Source organism: Mustela lutreola, chromosome 2, assembly GCF_030435805.1.
Source record: "Mustela lutreola isolate mMusLut2 chromosome 2, mMusLut2.pri, whole genome shotgun sequence".
Taxonomy (NCBI): Eukaryota; Metazoa; Chordata; class Mammalia; order Carnivora; family Mustelidae; genus Mustela; species Mustela lutreola.
The window spans coordinates 147,867,491-147,883,690 of NC_081291.1; the positions used below are offsets into that span (position 1 = coordinate 147,867,491).

Here is a 16,200-nt window from a genome sequence, read left to right on the forward strand (position 1 = left end):
TCTGGAGGCACAAAATGTCAAGTTATCCCATTTGGGGTAAGTCTGATCATTCTGTGACTGCCAGATATCCCTGATGAAAAGGTACCATTTGTTCTTTCGTATTCTAAATGACTGGAGAGTGATACTTGCAGACTGGACTATCCTGTTCTCCTACAACCTTTCACCGACTGGCTTTTCCCACTGCCTGAAGACTGCGGCCTCATCAGTTATTACACTGAGGTTGCAAAATGGTGACTTGCTAATTCTATCACTCATTCTACATTTTTTAGCTGTTATTCTGTAAAGAAGAACTTCCCCCAGTCTGCATCCTCCCTTTTTTAATCCCTATTCTTGTTTTTGGTTTGTTCTTTGTTTTTTGTTTTTGTTCTGCTTTGCTTTATTTTAGAGGAAAAGAGACAGAAGGGCGGGGGGGGGGGGGGGGGGGGACAACAGCCAGAGGGAGAGGCAGAGAGAGATTCAAGCAGACTCCTTGTTGAGTGCGGAGCCTGAAGTGGGGCTCAATCTCATGAGCCTGAGATCACAACCTGAGCTGAAAACCAAGAGTCGGATAATTAACTGTGCCACCCAGGTGCCCCAACTCCTATTCTTAATACTACTTCCTTATTCTTAGTATCACTATCAACTCCTGAATTTGGCTTATTTTTCAAAGTACTTTAGTCTCATATTGTCACTTGCTGATATCCAAAATGTCAAATTTAGAAGTGCCACCGAGGCAGGTCCCATGTTCCTTTTCTACATTTCCCTATTGGGTTGAGCGTTTCCTTGTTTTTTTGCCCACATGGTTTACCTCAACTCACCTTGTACTTTCCCTGTGCCTTAATAAAATCAGTCTCCAAGAAATAATATAAAGAAAATAAAATCACTTCTCCAAGAAGCCCTGGTTCCTTTCAGTGGGCAGTAATACTTAGAAACAAGATGAGCTCACTGATACTAGCAATCAGTATTTCTCCATCTAAGAGGGTTTTTACCTTTGCTATTTAATGATGGAAAAGGCTTGAACAAATTTATAGCTATGGGGTTGTTGTGACTTTCAGTCCTATGCGTTTTTACCCTGTCTTATTAAGGGCTTATACAGGTTTCTACCTTGCAGGGAAATCGCTTCTAGGCAGAAAGTAATAAAGTATAAAGAGTAGAAGGAAGTCAAGAGTAGGCAGCAGAAAGGGGAGGGGGGGCACGGAGTAAAACCAAACCAGTCCAGGTCCAAGCAAGTCATAAACAAAAACTGCAATGGGGCACTCTTTACCTGGTTATTATCAGATTTCTCTAACACAGACATTACAGCTGAGGCAACACTAAAATGCCACTGAATAGGTCCCGTGGAGCATGGCAAGAGAGAAGATGATTTTCTTATATAACGTCCTTGACTGACTCATATCGAACTCCATTGTAAAAATGAAATAATCCTAAATGGAATGGTCTAAAAAGGACACACACACTCAACAATGGATCCCAACCTGTGGACGTAGGGCTCACAAAAAGGAAAGGTCTTTCATTTCACATACACTCAGCACCATCTCTAAGCTGCACAAAACTGCATCTTTCACATTTAAGTTCCACTAATTTCAAAATGAATATAGTTGCTTCGTTATCACATGTTATGTGTAATAGAATATGAATTCATTCACAGATGTGGCTAATTCAGGTGAGTGACCGTCACAAATATTTTATAAAAATCAAAGGTTACCCATTCTTCCCACATGGAGGAAGTACATCGAATGCTAGGTTTTCAAGAATGAAAATCCGTTTTTTTACAGCATTCTCACTCCTACCTAAAGTCCTGGGTATTTATAATATTTTGCTTGGGCTAAACATACAGGTGGCTGATGTTTAGCTAAGTAGTTAAAAGTGCGGGTTTCCCAGAAATGAAAATCTATTCCCAACCCCACAGCAAAGTAATATGCATTAGTGCCCTTAGTTCCAAGACTGGAAGATCTGAGTAGTGCATGTCTAACTGAGAAATGCAAACATCATCTCAGTGAGGCAAACGGGAGGTCAGAGATTCATTTCCTTTCCTGGCCCAAGGGAATAGAACCACGTATTAAAAAACAATGCTGCAGAACAGGCTGGAAAAAAATCAGGAATCCAACTAGCTCAATCTAATTTCAGACATAGAAGAATTAGTTCCCTAAATTGTGAAGACCAGAATATCATAGCTTTATGTCACCTTCATCAAAGACTCAGGTTTGTGTGCATTGCTAAAGAAGACCAGGCAACACTTTGGGCTTCGCACTTCTTACTCCCTATCACTGAGTGTCACTTTTGGTGACTAGAACAGAAGGACCATAGGCAGCACTGCCTTCGACCTTCTCCATCAACACAAGCACTTTGGGGTCAAATACCCGAGGAAGCTCAGAGCACTCAGCCAAGGGTCTACCATGCCTCTTGTAGCCGTCATTGCAGTGCAGAACATCAACTTAAAGAACGTCCTGGGCAGACTGAAAGTCCCAGAGACATTTGATTACTCCATCATCCGCTGAGTCACTATCTGAACCCACACTGTTCCCTCTGAGCCACACACCGCCAGGCACCAGGTATTGGATTCTTACAGAGAGGAAAACCCTATTAAGCAGCAACTACTACCCCCCCCCCCATTTTAGAGAGGTAAAAACTGAAACACAGAGGCACTTAGTAACCCAGAGCTATTAAGTAATTAAGCTATCTTTCTAACAAGGTCCACTGCATCCAATATGCATGTTTTTACCCACTATATTGCACTGTCTGCCTTCTTATTCTTATTCTTAGGGCTTAGTAAAGAAAGCCCACTTCACATTCTGAGACCTAAGGATTTGAATTACTTACTACTGAGGAGTTACTCAATATGCAGTCAAGATTTATCAACAGTAAAAGAGCTGACTAAATTCTTTTCATATGTCAAAATGATATCAAATACACCTACCATTAAGGGACTATTCCATTGCTTCTCAACTTAGGAACACTTAGAAATGTGTGGACATGGGGCGCCTGGGTGGCTCAGTGGGTTAAAGTCTCTGCTTTTGGCTCAGGTCATGGTCTCAGGGTCCTGGGATAGAGCCCTGCATCAGGCTCTCTGCTCAGCAGGGGGTCTGCTTCTTCCTCTCTCTCTTTGCCTGCCTCTCTGCCTACTTGTGATCTCTGTCTGTTAAATAAATAAAATCTTTTAAAAAAAGAAAAGAAAAAAAAAAAGAAAACACATTTCTTTGTTGTCATTAATCACGGGGTGCTACTGGCACCTAGTGGACAGAGGCCAAGGATGCAGCTAAAAATTTTAAAAAGCACAACACAGCTCACCCACAAAGACCTGGAATTTTAAAAAAACAGTCATCAGTGCAAAGGTTGAAAAACCTGAGGCCATGACAAAGAGTGTGGACGCAAAATCCTCACTGATCTAACAGGACACAGGTCCCATTACAGAGGCTAGTGACAAGTGACCATTCTTGTGGCCCCAAAAGTTTGGTGCCTGGGCTACACCTTCCCCTCCTCTATCAGCTCCCATAATCCACTAAGCATGAAGACAGAGCTTTAAGATCCTAGATGGGCCAGTCTTGCACTTTGCTACAAGTTGTAAGTATTTTAAGGGCAATGGTTGGAATTAATAGTAAAAACTAGACTTGGGCATTAACAGTTTATTATCCATACTAACCCACTGTCAATATATCATACATAATTGAAGAGTGGCTCCATCCGTACCATAAACACACAGATTTATGATTCCCAAGAGTTTTAGTCTGTGAACAGGGAAGCCCAGAAAGAAGGCCTGGTGGTCAAGACAGAGCTGAGCTTCTGTATTGGTGGAACATGTTCACAGGTACCTGCAATTCAGTCTAAGAAGAGCATGCAGACATTTCTAATTTGAAAAATAATTAGCACAGCTCCTTATTTGAAGTATATAACCACAGCATTTATTCAACTAGAAGTTAAACTGAAAAATGTTTATCAGACTCTAACTGAAGGTGAAGTCAACAGGCCATAGTGGCCAGGAGTTAGGAGGTTCAAGTGAGATCTAATCGAGGCCTCATGATTATAGGCAACCAACAAGCAAAGCCCTCCTTGGGCCAGGGACCCCTGGGAGTCCTTGGTGGTATCCAAACCATCCGCAGCAGACCTGGGTTTCCCCCAGCAGCAGCAGTCTCCACCACTTACTAATTAGTGTCATTGTTTTCATCACCATAATGAATGGTCCAATTCTATTCCTCTTCCAGCACATCAATGCACAAGACAGAAAGTTCAGTCAAAATCAAAAGTCACAAACACATTCATTTTACACATCTTTCAGAAACTAAGAAAGAAAATGGAGGTTTCTCCAAGCTATGGTACCTGGAGGCTAACGGGAAAAACTGAAGGTAGCCACACCTTGCAGACCTTTAAAACCTAGAGGAAAAACACTTGCAAACTCACACACACACATGCACCTGCCCTTAAAGGGAAAAAAACCAAAACAAAACAACAAAAAAACTGGCTAAGTGACTCCTAAAGACAAGATTCCAGAAACCCACAACTAACAACATACTCAATGAAGAGAAACTGAAACCCCTTCCTCTAAGATCAGGAACAAGATAAGGATGTCTGCTCTCACCACTTTTACTCAACATAGTATTGGAAGTGTTAGAGCAATCAGACAAGAAACAAAAGACATCCAAATGGAAAAGGAAGAAGTAAAACTGTCACCAATGGCAGATGACATGTTGCTACAGAAAACCCTAAAGACTCCACCAAAAAACTTAGAATAAATTTATTCAGTAAAGCTTCAGAGTACAAAATATACAGAAATCTGTTGTATTTCTATACACTAATAACAAAGTAGCAGAAAGGGAAATTAAGAAGACAGTTCCATTTATAATTGCACCAAAAAGAATAAATTACCTAGGAATAAACTTAACCAAGGAAGTCAAAGACCTGTACTCTGAAAACTATAAAATACTAGTGAAAGAAATCAAAAATAATAAAAATGGAAGGATATATTATGCTCAAAGAATGGAAAATTAATGTTAAATGTCCATATTACCTTAAAAATCTACAATTCAATATAACTCTTATCAAAATACAAACAGCATTTTTCAGAGAAGTGAAACAAATAATGCTAAAATTTGTATGGAACCTCAAATTACTCTGTAGAGAGCCAAAGCAATCTTGAGAGAGATTAAAAAAGATGGAGGTAGCACAATCCCAAATTTCAAGATATAACACAAAGCCAGAATAATCAAAATGGTATGGTCCTAGCACAAAAAGAGACACGTAGATCAATGGAACAGAATAGAGAGCCCAGGGGAAAAAAAAAAAAAACACCACACTTTTATGGTCAGTTAATCCATGACGAGGAGGATTATACAGTGGGGAAAGATTACACAGTGGGGAAAAGACAAGCTCTTCAATAAATGGTGCTGGGAAAATGGACAGCCACACACAGAAAAATGAAACTAGACCACTTTCTTATACCATACACAAAAGTAAACTCAAAATAAACACCTAACTAATAAAGTCCTAAAAGAAAAGAAAGGCCATAATCTTTTGGACATTTGCCCAAATACTGTCTTAGCAACATTTTTCTAGATATATCTCCTTAGTCAAGGGAAACTAAAGCAACAATAAATTACTGGGACTACACCAAAATAAAAGGCTTTTGTGCAGCAAAAGAAACCATTAGGGGGTCTAGGCAGCTCAGCCGGTTAAGCGTATGCTTTAGGCTCAGGTCATGATCCCAAAGTCCATGGATTTAGCCCTGCATCAGGCTCCCTGTTCAGCAGGGAGTCTGCTTCTCCCTCTACCCTTCATCTCACTCCTGTTCTCTCTCTCTCTCTCTCTCTCTCTCTCTCTCGCTCTCTCTCAAATAAATAAATAAAATCTCTTTAAAAAAAAGAAGAAGAAGAACCCATCAGAAAAGTGAAAAGGCAACCTACTGAATGGGAAAAGATATTTGCAAATGAGATCTCTGAAAAGGGATTAGTATCCAGTATTATATAAAACTTACACAATTCAACACGAAAACAAAATAATGTGATTTAAAAATGGGCAGAGGATTGAATAGACATTTTTCCCAAGACATCCAGATGGCTAACAGACATATGAAAAAATGCTCAACATCACTGCTCAGCAAGGAAATACGAATCAAAAATACAAGATGACTGTCAGAATGGCCACTGTAAGAATCTGGAGCCCAGCAGAGAAAATAGGTTTCTGAGAAGCAAGGGGAAGCAGTAGTAAGTTACAGAGGAAAAAACAGTAGCTTTACAAAATAAACTAGCATGCTTATAATGAATTCTCCACCCCTCCCCCAAACACACTTAAAACCTAAAAGCAGAGGACATTGCTTACACCAAGGAGTCACAACGTTGGGGAGAGAAGCAGGACCAAGAGTCAAGGTGGAAGACCTTCTAAGATATCCAACTGACCAGAGAATAAGAAAGGCCAGAAGCCTCTTGACAGACTTAGAATACTACTGAATAGAAAGTACTTTTTAAATACAATATATCTTATAAAATAATCAATAACATAAAAATTATAAAATATGACTATAAGACTGAGTAAGCTACTATACAATAATCCCCTTCCTATTCAACTCATTCTAACATCTTTGGAGACCATCTAGGATATGACATATTGGTACCATAAAGGGGAAAGAAAAAAAAAAAAAGGCAGAGGAGAGAAATCTGCAATAATAAGAAAATAGCTTTAATAAGTTTAGAAATGTACACAATATAATTACACAATTACACACATCTTTTTTTTTCCCCCCCTTAGAGAGAGAGAGATAGAGCATGCATTCAAGCAAAGGGCGTGGGGGGAGGACAGAGAAAAAGAGAGAAAGATAATCTTAAGGAGACAGAGCACAATACAGGGCTCGATTCTAGGACATGGAGATCATAACCGGAGAAGAAATCAAGAGTTGGACGCTTAACCAACTGAGCCACCCAGGTGCCCCTGATAACACACAACTAAAACTATGTCTATTGACATAAGAATCATCTAGAAAACAAATATTTATGTCCTACAAAAATATCTGTGGCACCTTGGTTTTTCAAATTTTTGATGCTGAGATGGTAAGGAGGGATGATATCAGATATCAGATCATAGTGTTACTTCGTAAGAACTAACAAAGGACAGAAAGATGATGCTCGTCACGGGTTAGTAAATGGGTATTGATAAGAGTAATCTGAAAGCAATCCATTCTCCATATACATTCGTTTCTAATTATAAGATATTTTAAATATATGAAAATAAAAGTACACCAATTGATACTGGTAACACCAATGCACCCAACTGCTAGGCGTTAACTGATAATAACATGGTTGTTTCAGAATTTAAGACATGAAATACCAGAGACACAGCTAAATACCAACTACCCTAAGCCATCCCTTGCTCCTCCTTCCCTCCCCAGGAGTGAGCCTGGTCCTGAGTTACGACCAGGTCAGGTCAGTAATGTTGTGAATCACATACAGTATAACTCCACAGAGCTTAATCTCCTTGTTTTGTTTCTAAAGAGAATTTCTGACCTTTATAGGAATATTCTAGGTAAATATAAGGTGTTCTTTACCACTTGTTCTCAAGTAGACTTCTATATTGTAATGAAATCCATAATGGATAAACTCTGAAAGATCTTTGATTTCCAGGTTATCTAAAAGCAGGTTATTTCCAATCTCGAGTTGCAATTATAGCAAGGAAAGCCACATTTTTAACCCTCCTCACCAAATATTTATGAAATGTCTATGTTCAGGGCTTGAAAAAAGAATTTACTACTCAAAGAGGGATCACCAGGCTAGCAGCATCAGCATCACACACAAATCCTGGCCTCTGGAATCTGAGTCTTTCCATTAGCATGATCTCCAGACGACATGCCTGCACATTAAAGTCTAGAATGGTTTAAAGAACTCAGAAAGGTGACAACATAGACCAAGGCTGAACCAAATCAACCACCATTCTGCCAAACTTATCTTCTTCCTATCAGACAATATGGCTTTCAGGAGTTCTGTCTGCAAAGTCCACACATCAGTCTCATTAGACTGGTGGCTCTCGACCACCAGGCCTCCTAGAAGACACTTGGCAATGCCTAGAAACATTTTTGTCATAACCCGGGGGGACAGGTGCTACTGGCTTCTAGTAGATAGAAACCAGGGATGCTGCTAAACATCCTACAATGCAGAAGGCAGACCTCAACAACAAATAATTACCTGGCCCAAAATATCAACAGTGCAAAGGTTTTTGAAAAAACAACTAAAACTAAAACTGAAACTCTTCCTCAATTTCGACTAAAATAATCAGTCAACTGCAGTAATTTAATGAACTGATTTGAGCATCCACATCCCATGGGGTAAAAAATAAACCAGTAACTATGAACAACTTCACATCCAACACTCTGAAGAGTGTAAAGTTCCCACAAGACCTCATACCAGGGGCGCCTGGGTGGCTCAGTCAGTTAAGCATCTGCCTTCAGCTCAAGTCGTGATCCCAGAGTCCTGGAAGAGAGCCCCACATCAGGCTCCCTGCTCAGCTTTTCCCTCTCCCGCTGCCCCTCCCCACAGCTCGTACTCTCACTTGCTCAAATAAATAGAACCTTTAGAAAAAGAGAGAGTTCATACAAAATCAATAATCATCAACATTGACAACCAAGACCAATACAGTAAAACAACAAAGGTACATGTTGTAATATTTCATAATTATACAACCCAAATTCTAAAAATACATTGCTATCACATATCCTTGTGTAATAAAAACATTCCAGTATTCACTTAATTTTTCATTTTTCTCCTACCATACAGGATGATTAGTGAAGAAACACTACGGCCACTTCAAGATGACAAGCCCACACTGGACTAAATTGTTTCACTGAAACAAAACCTTCTATCAAAAAAAGAAAAAAATTAAGGTAACTGAAAAGACTGTCTATATTACCAAGAGCTTTATTAATTTCATGAAATTTCTTCTCCAGAGAAAGTAGAATTATGACACTAAGAATAGTTGAAGAAGATGGTCCTTATGTAAGAACGAGAGAGGTCACTGTATATAGTTACACAAAAGAGGAGTAATGAGCCTCAGGCTGACAAAGCATGTTTTTATTAAAGTGAATATTTCTGGAGTGATCAATGCTTTGTATGACTTGTATTGACTAAATTCTGCCTACTAAAGAGAGCACCCAGAGGTTATATGTAATTCTCTACACTTTGAAATACTTAAAGTACCACAATCCTCAGACCTTATATCATGCTAAGGAACAAGGGCACTCACTTTAAATTAGAATAAATCTGTGGCACTAAGCCACAGTTCTAGCTGTGCAGCAAGATTGAAAGAAAGCAATTCACGGGCTCCTTTGAGACTTTAATAGTTATCTTTTGGTCTCATAAATCTCATTCTGCCACGTTCTTTAATTATGTTACCAAAGACCCAAGTGACGGAAGAAACTAAAATATTTCATTCCATTTCATTGTCCTTTACCTGGATTTGTGGGACAAGGAAGTCCCCCACAGGGGGGACTTCTCCCCCTAGGAGAAGCTAAAGACATACTCTTAAGTGTTCCTTTTTTTAAAAGTTCTGCCACATATAAATAGATGAGGTCTTAAAAAAAAAAAAAAAAAAAAAAGTTCTGCCACATATAGAAATCTTTCTTCACTGTAGTCTCAAGAATTTAGGTAGCATTGTTTACTTTCCTAAAGCTTTCAGTACAGAAATTCTAGATGAACTCCAAAGTAACTACATGGGTGGGACTGACTGGACCTCCACAAACTGCCTCACCAGATCCTTTCCCACTTTTTCTTCCTTTGCCTGTCTCTCATCTTTAACAGGATGGGACAAGCTGCTTAGAAAGAGTGAACCAACCAAGAGCCAGGAACAGAAAAGGAAGGGTAGTTGGATCACATGAAGACATCTTTGTTTGCTTTCTGATTCACTTGGTTCTTGTTTTTGTATCAGTGTATAAAACCAGCATCAATATGTGACTATATCCTCCACTTATGAAATGATTTGAAGTTTTAGTTAGGACCCTTCATCAGGACATTGAGTCATCTCTACATTAAAGATAAGGGGAGACTGGGCAGATGTTACTAGGTCCAAGTGACACAAACAGGTCTCTGTCATGATCTGTCCAGCTTTCCATCCAACACATATTCCTGCCTTTTGGTTTCAATATATAATTGTCCTCAGTTCCTGTAGATGCCTCAAGATAGCTTTGTTTTCACACATCTCTCAATTTATCACTGTATAAAAGGCTGCCATACTCTGAGACACTAAGACCAAGTACAGTAAAACATGAATTAGAGGACACAATGCCCTACCACAAACACCAATGCTCAAGAAAAGAAATATTTAACAGTTTAAAAATTACTACCAGAATTGTCTTGGGCTTACTTTCAGCTCATTCCTCATGTGGAGTGTACCTTTGTCTCTGCTGTGCCTAACAAATAACAACACAAGCAACAGTGATACCCTGCTCTTTTCCCCAATCAGCATGTATCAAACCTTTCTAACCTAAAACAGCGACTCTTACCTGTGATTGCTTCAAAACAGCAAGAAGGAGTTTGAGGGGAAAAGACCAACCAAGCCTTTAGTATTCACTCCATTTCAGAAGGCTCTTCTGCTCTAGAAGTTCACCTGGATCAGTTGTGCTCCTCCATCAACCTCAAAGAGAGGAGGGGAGCTAGGAGGCAACAATGCACATCACAAGAGCATCTGTGCTCAGATTCTCAAAACTTTCAGGATTCTGAGAATGCAGTTCTGGACCCATGACATAAGGCCATCAGGAGAGAAGACCAATTATTTAGTAGATACACTCATTGCCATAGTAGACACTTAAAAACAGAAAATATAGCCCTTTGCTTACTACCTAAAATTTGGAACAGGTTATAGAAAACCTACAGAGAAGCAAATGACTACAAACTACTATGATTACAGCCAAGTGTGCAAGAAGTGAAATTCCCTTCCAAGGGAAGTGCAAGGAATGGTAAAATCAAATGGCTAAGAATATTTCCACTTTTGCCGTATGGTATGCATGAAGAAGAATACACAGAACCAATGTATTCTTGTGTAAGAAATAGCACACCAAGGGGCGCCTGGGTCGCTCAGTGGGTTGAGCCTTTGCCTTCAGCTCAGGTCATGATCTCGGGGTCCTTGGATCGGGCCCCACATCCAGCTCCCTGCTCAGAGGAGAGCCTGCTTCCCTTCCGCCCTCTCTCTGCCTGCCTCTCTGCCTACTTGTGATCTCTGTCAAATAAATAAATAAAATCTTAAAAAAAAAAGAAGAAAGAAAGAAAGAGCACACCAAGTTCGCACATATGATTGTTTTATTTGGAATGTGATTGAATTTCATACCCACATTTCCAAACTTAACTTTCTCACATGTCCCTCGTTTTACTAACATAGTCACTCACTCACTGTGTTATAAAACACTGTGCTTGGCACCAGGAATACAAAGATAAATAAGATATATTCTCTGATCTCAAAAGAACCATTATCCTCTACAATCATTCTTTCCCACGATCCCTGGCTACCTATAAATTTCTTAAGAGCAAGGATTCATGTCTTAATTTCCCAGATTGCCTGTCCTTTTATTACACAAATATTTTAACTATCTAATGTCCTAAATATAATGCTAGAAATACAATGGTTAAAAATGACATGATCTCTCTATGAAAAGGTTTACCACAAAAGGGGGGGGGGGGTGGAAGGGGAAATGAGCTTTGAGACAAAGAGAAAGGCACAGAACCAGGAGCACACTTACAAAAGGACCTCACACCCAACAAAATAAAAGGTAGGAGAGTCAGATTTTCTAAAGGAAATGACACCCAACCTGAACCTCAAGAATGAAGGGAAGTTAATGTGCCGGAAGGTAGCAAAAAGGGTTTCCAATGAATGAAAGTTTGCGTAAAGGTCCAAGGTGAGAGAAATCATGGAACCTACAAGAGGTAGATGGGTTCAGGAACTCATTGCTGAGGATGCAAGAAGCAGAGATCAGAACAAGAAGGGACATGGGCAGGTTGGCATTCAAGAGTTAAGGACTTTGTGGGATTATGGACATTGGGGAGGGTATGTGCTTTGGTGAGTGCTGTGAAGTGTGTAAACCTGGTGATTCACAGACCTGTACCCTTGGGGATAAAAATATATGTTTATAAAAAATTTAAAAAAAAAAAAAAGAGTTAAGGACTTTATCCTGAGGCCAAAGAATGACACTGGAGGGTTTTAAGCAAGATATGGACGTTTCATAAAAGATGGACACTGAACATTTGCTTTGATGAATCAAATAACCTTACAAAGAAGTTCTAATCTTTCTTGGGCTCTAAAACAATATGTCTGACACCAGAGAAGAATATACAGGATTCCCTAACAAAAGAAGGTTTGGGGTTAATACTGAGGACAGTGTTGGCCAATAAAAATATGATGCAAACTACATATGCAATTTTAAATTTTCTAGTAGCCATATTCTTAAAAAAAAGTAAAATTACATGAATAAACTCTTGTAAAAAAAGAGTAAAAAACTGAGATATTTTACTTTTCTGGAGGGGGTACTAAGTCTGTGAAGTTCAGTGGGCATTTTACAGTTACATCACATCTCAATCTGGATGGGTCACATTATGTGCTCTATAACCACAAATGGCTAGTGGCTACCATGTTAGAGCAAATCGAGAATATTTCACAATTTTCTGGAATTTTTAAGGTATATTTATCATCTGTATTCTTTTTCTACCTTATAAGAATAACACAAATCAGTTTTGCAATGGAAAAAATAACACAGAAAAACTCCATTTTGGAAGATACTCATAATCCCATACTCACAATACCAGCTTCATTTGGATGTATATCTATTTTCTTAAAGATTTTATTTATTTATTTGACAGACAGAGATCACAAGTAGGCAGAGAGGCAGGTAGAGAGAGGTGGGAAGGCAGGCTCCCCCCTGAGCAGAGAGCCTGATGTGGGGCTTGATCCTAGGACCCTGGGATCACTATCCGAGCTGAAGGCAGAGGCTGTAACCCACTGAGCCACCAGGCGCCCCTAGATGTATATGTTTATAGGATACTATCCTATGTCCAAAATGTATGTAAGATAGGTTTTTAAAAAGTTAAGGTCTGTCAATAGCCCCTAAACTTAATATATTAAACAGACTTCTGGATAAAATGTTTTTTTTAGTTTTGTTACTTTTTGAGACTATATTCAAATGAGTACTTCTGGGGCACCTGGGTAGCTCAGTCAGTTAAACATCTGCCTATCTGCCTTCAGCTCAGATCACGACCTCAGGGTCCTGGGATGGAGTCCTGCATCGGACTCCCTCCCTCTTCCTCTGTGCCTTCCCCTCCTGCTTGTGCTCTCTCTCTCTTGCCCTAATAAATAAATAAAATATATTAAAAATAATAAATAAATAAATAAATAAATGAGTGCTTTCTAGAACTTGGGAGTCTTAAAAGGAACTGTTACCATTTTAGGAAAACGTTGATACCATTACCTACAGCTCTCAGAATGTCCTGCTTCTCCCATTTCTCTTTCCTGTCATCTGTCTACTCTATTCTTCCCTTTTCAAAAGGACGGAAGAGATGAAGGGAGGGAGGGAGGCAGAGAGGAGTGGGTGTCTAACTAGTATGGAGCAAACACTTAATTTCAAGAATGTGACAAGTATATCCACTTGTCTTTGTTCGATTATTCAACAATTTATTTATTAGATGCTATAAGTGCCCTTTGAGTGACTGCCTGACATTGCTTCCCAGGCCTCACCTCCAGAAGTTACACAATGATCAATTCCACCACCACACAGCCTCCAGAGGAGTCCTGCTCCCGGAATATCCTCATCACTCAGCAGATCATTCCTGTGCTGTACTTTGTGGTCTTTGTCGCAGGGACCCTTCTCAATGGTGTATCTGGATGGATATTCTTCTACGTGGCCAGCTCCAAGAGTTTCATCATCTATCTCAAGAACATTGTTGTTGCCGACTTTCTGATGAGCCTGACCTTCCCCTTCAAGATTCTTGCTGATTCGGGACTCGGGCCGTGGCAGATCAATGTGTTTGTGTGCAGGGTGTCTGCTGTGCTCTTCTATGTCAACATGTACGTCAGCATCGTGTTCTTTGGGCTCATCAGCTTCGACAGATACTATAAAATTGTAAAGCCTCTTTTGACTTCTTTCATCCATTCAGTAAATTACAGCAAACTCCTGTCAGTGGTGGTCTGGATGCTCATGCTCCTTCTGGCTGTCCCCAACATTATCCTGACCAACCAGAATGCTACTAGCGAGAAGGTGACGCATATGAAATGTGTGAAACTTAAAAATGAAATGGGACTTAAGTGGCACAAAGCATCAAACTACATCTTTGTGGGCATCTTCTGGATTGTGTTTTTTCTGTTGATCATTTTCTATACTGCCATCACGAGGAAAATCTTCAAGTCCCACCTTAAGTCCAGAAGGAATTCCATTTCAGTCAAGAAGAAATCTAGCCGCAATATATTCAGCATCATGTTTGTGTTTTTTGTCTGTTTTGTACCTTACCACATTGCCAGAATCCCCTACACACAGAGCCAGACAGAAGCTCATTACAGCTGCCAGTCAAAAGAAATTTTGCTCTATGTAAAAGAATTCACTCTGCTACTATCGGCTGCAAACGTATGCCTAGATCCTATTATTTATTTCTTTCTATGCCAGCCATTTAGAGAAATATTATGTAAGAAACTGCACATCCCATTAAAAGCTCAGCATGACTCAGAAACTTCCAGAACCAAAAGAGGAAATATAACGCATGAAAGCACAGACACTTTGTGAATTCCCACCTCCTTTCAAATAAAATCCATGTACACATATTGCAATCTTCAGTTACATAAGACTAAATAAGAAACATGTCCATGCTCTGGGGCACCTGGATGGCTCAGTGGGTTAAAGCCTCTGCCGTCGGCTCAGGTTATGATCACAGGGTCCTGGGATCAAGCCCCACATCACCTGCCTCTCTGCCTACTTGTGATCTCTCTCAGTCTAAATAAATAAAATCTATTAAAAAAAAAAAAAAAAAAAAAAAACAATGTCCATGCTTATAAGTATCATCTCTAGGCATTACAATCCAATTTAGAATAATAATAAAAAGAAAATACACGTTTCCCTGCTTTTTTATAACATCAAAGAAAAAAGTAATACAGGCGTTACTCCATTTTATTCCATTGAAACAGAAGATTTAAATCACTAGCCTGGGTCAGTTAATGTAGAAATTAGAATAGCATAAAGAAAATAAGAAGCTATCAAGACAATTCACTGGGGCATCTTCCTTCTCTAAATACAAGGATTAAGTTATGTGATTCTTTTCAACAGGGTCACTAAAGATCAACTTAAAAGTAAGCACAGTTTGATAAAGAACTAGGGACCTGTTTGTAGTGAAAAAGTCAAGTGTTTTCTGATTTGAAGACAAGCAGACCAAGAAAATCACTTAAGAAATCCCCTACTGATTTATCTATCTCATGGCACTTCAAAGGAAAGTTGATATAAATTCTCTTCTTTGCAGGAAAAAAAAAGTAATTTTTCTGGTAGCACTCTGAGAATAAAATAAGGTACATTTTAAATATGTTTTATCTGAAGACTTATTAAGCCACTACATGAGCCTGGAACTCTAGTGTTAAAATACTTCTAGGTGGACTCTATTGAAGGAAGCTGGATATTGATAAGTGCACCAGTAACTTCCCCTGTTCAATGGTATAGGGAAAAAATACGTTGACTGGGACAAAGGCACACACATACATACATAGTGTGTACATACATATATCTAGGGGCAGAAGAAGCAGTTTTCTTAGAAAGCAACTGGACTTGAAAAAAAGAAAATCTAAGATTTATAATTATGAGTGAAAATTAAACATAAAATGAAAATTTATATATGTCACATTGTTTTTGAAAAAGCATTTGAATTTAAAGTGTGCAGATATGGGATATGGTTACTAGCTTGCAAGTTATCAAAACTAAATTATTTTTCTGCTATTAACTGGCTAAAAGATATCCAGACCATCTTCCAAATGTTCTTCACAAACATTTTTTAAGTCAAGTGCATATACTTTTTTCCTCTTGCTGTAATATATACTAATAAAGTGAGTATTTTCAATAGCGTTTGGTTTTTCTTTATTAAAAATCAAGGTAGACGCGGCACCTGAGTGTCTCAGTCGGTTAGGTCCCTGCCTTTGACTCAGGTCATGATCCCAGGGTCCTGGGATCAAGTCTCACATCTAGTTCCCTGCTCAGTGGGGAGTCTGCTTCTCCCTCTCTACCTGCCCCTCCTCCTACTT

General features: G+C 39.2%; 2 protein-coding genes across 11 annotated transcripts in view; one reads left to right on the forward strand and one right to left on the reverse strand.

Annotated features, from left to right (window-relative positions):
* Window positions 1–16,021, forward strand: part of P2RY14 (purinergic receptor P2Y14) — a 55,696-nt gene extending 39,675 nt beyond the window's left edge. For all 5 annotated transcript variants that reach the window (XM_059163754.1, XM_059163752.1, XM_059163753.1 and 2 more), the window contains 2 exons: window positions 8,730–8,836; window positions 13,659–16,021. In XM_059163754.1, the coding sequence (XP_059019737.1) occupies window positions 13,682–14,704 (1,023 nt within the window). In that variant the 5' untranslated portion in view covers window positions 8,730–8,836; window positions 13,659–13,681 and the 3' untranslated portion in view covers window positions 14,705–16,021. The remainder of the gene's footprint in view (window positions 1–8,729; window positions 8,837–13,658) is intronic.
* The window catches only part of MED12L (mediator complex subunit 12L), a 325,613-nt gene that overhangs the window by 183,252 nt on the left and 126,161 nt on the right, over window positions 1–16,200 (reverse strand). The window lies entirely within an intron of this gene.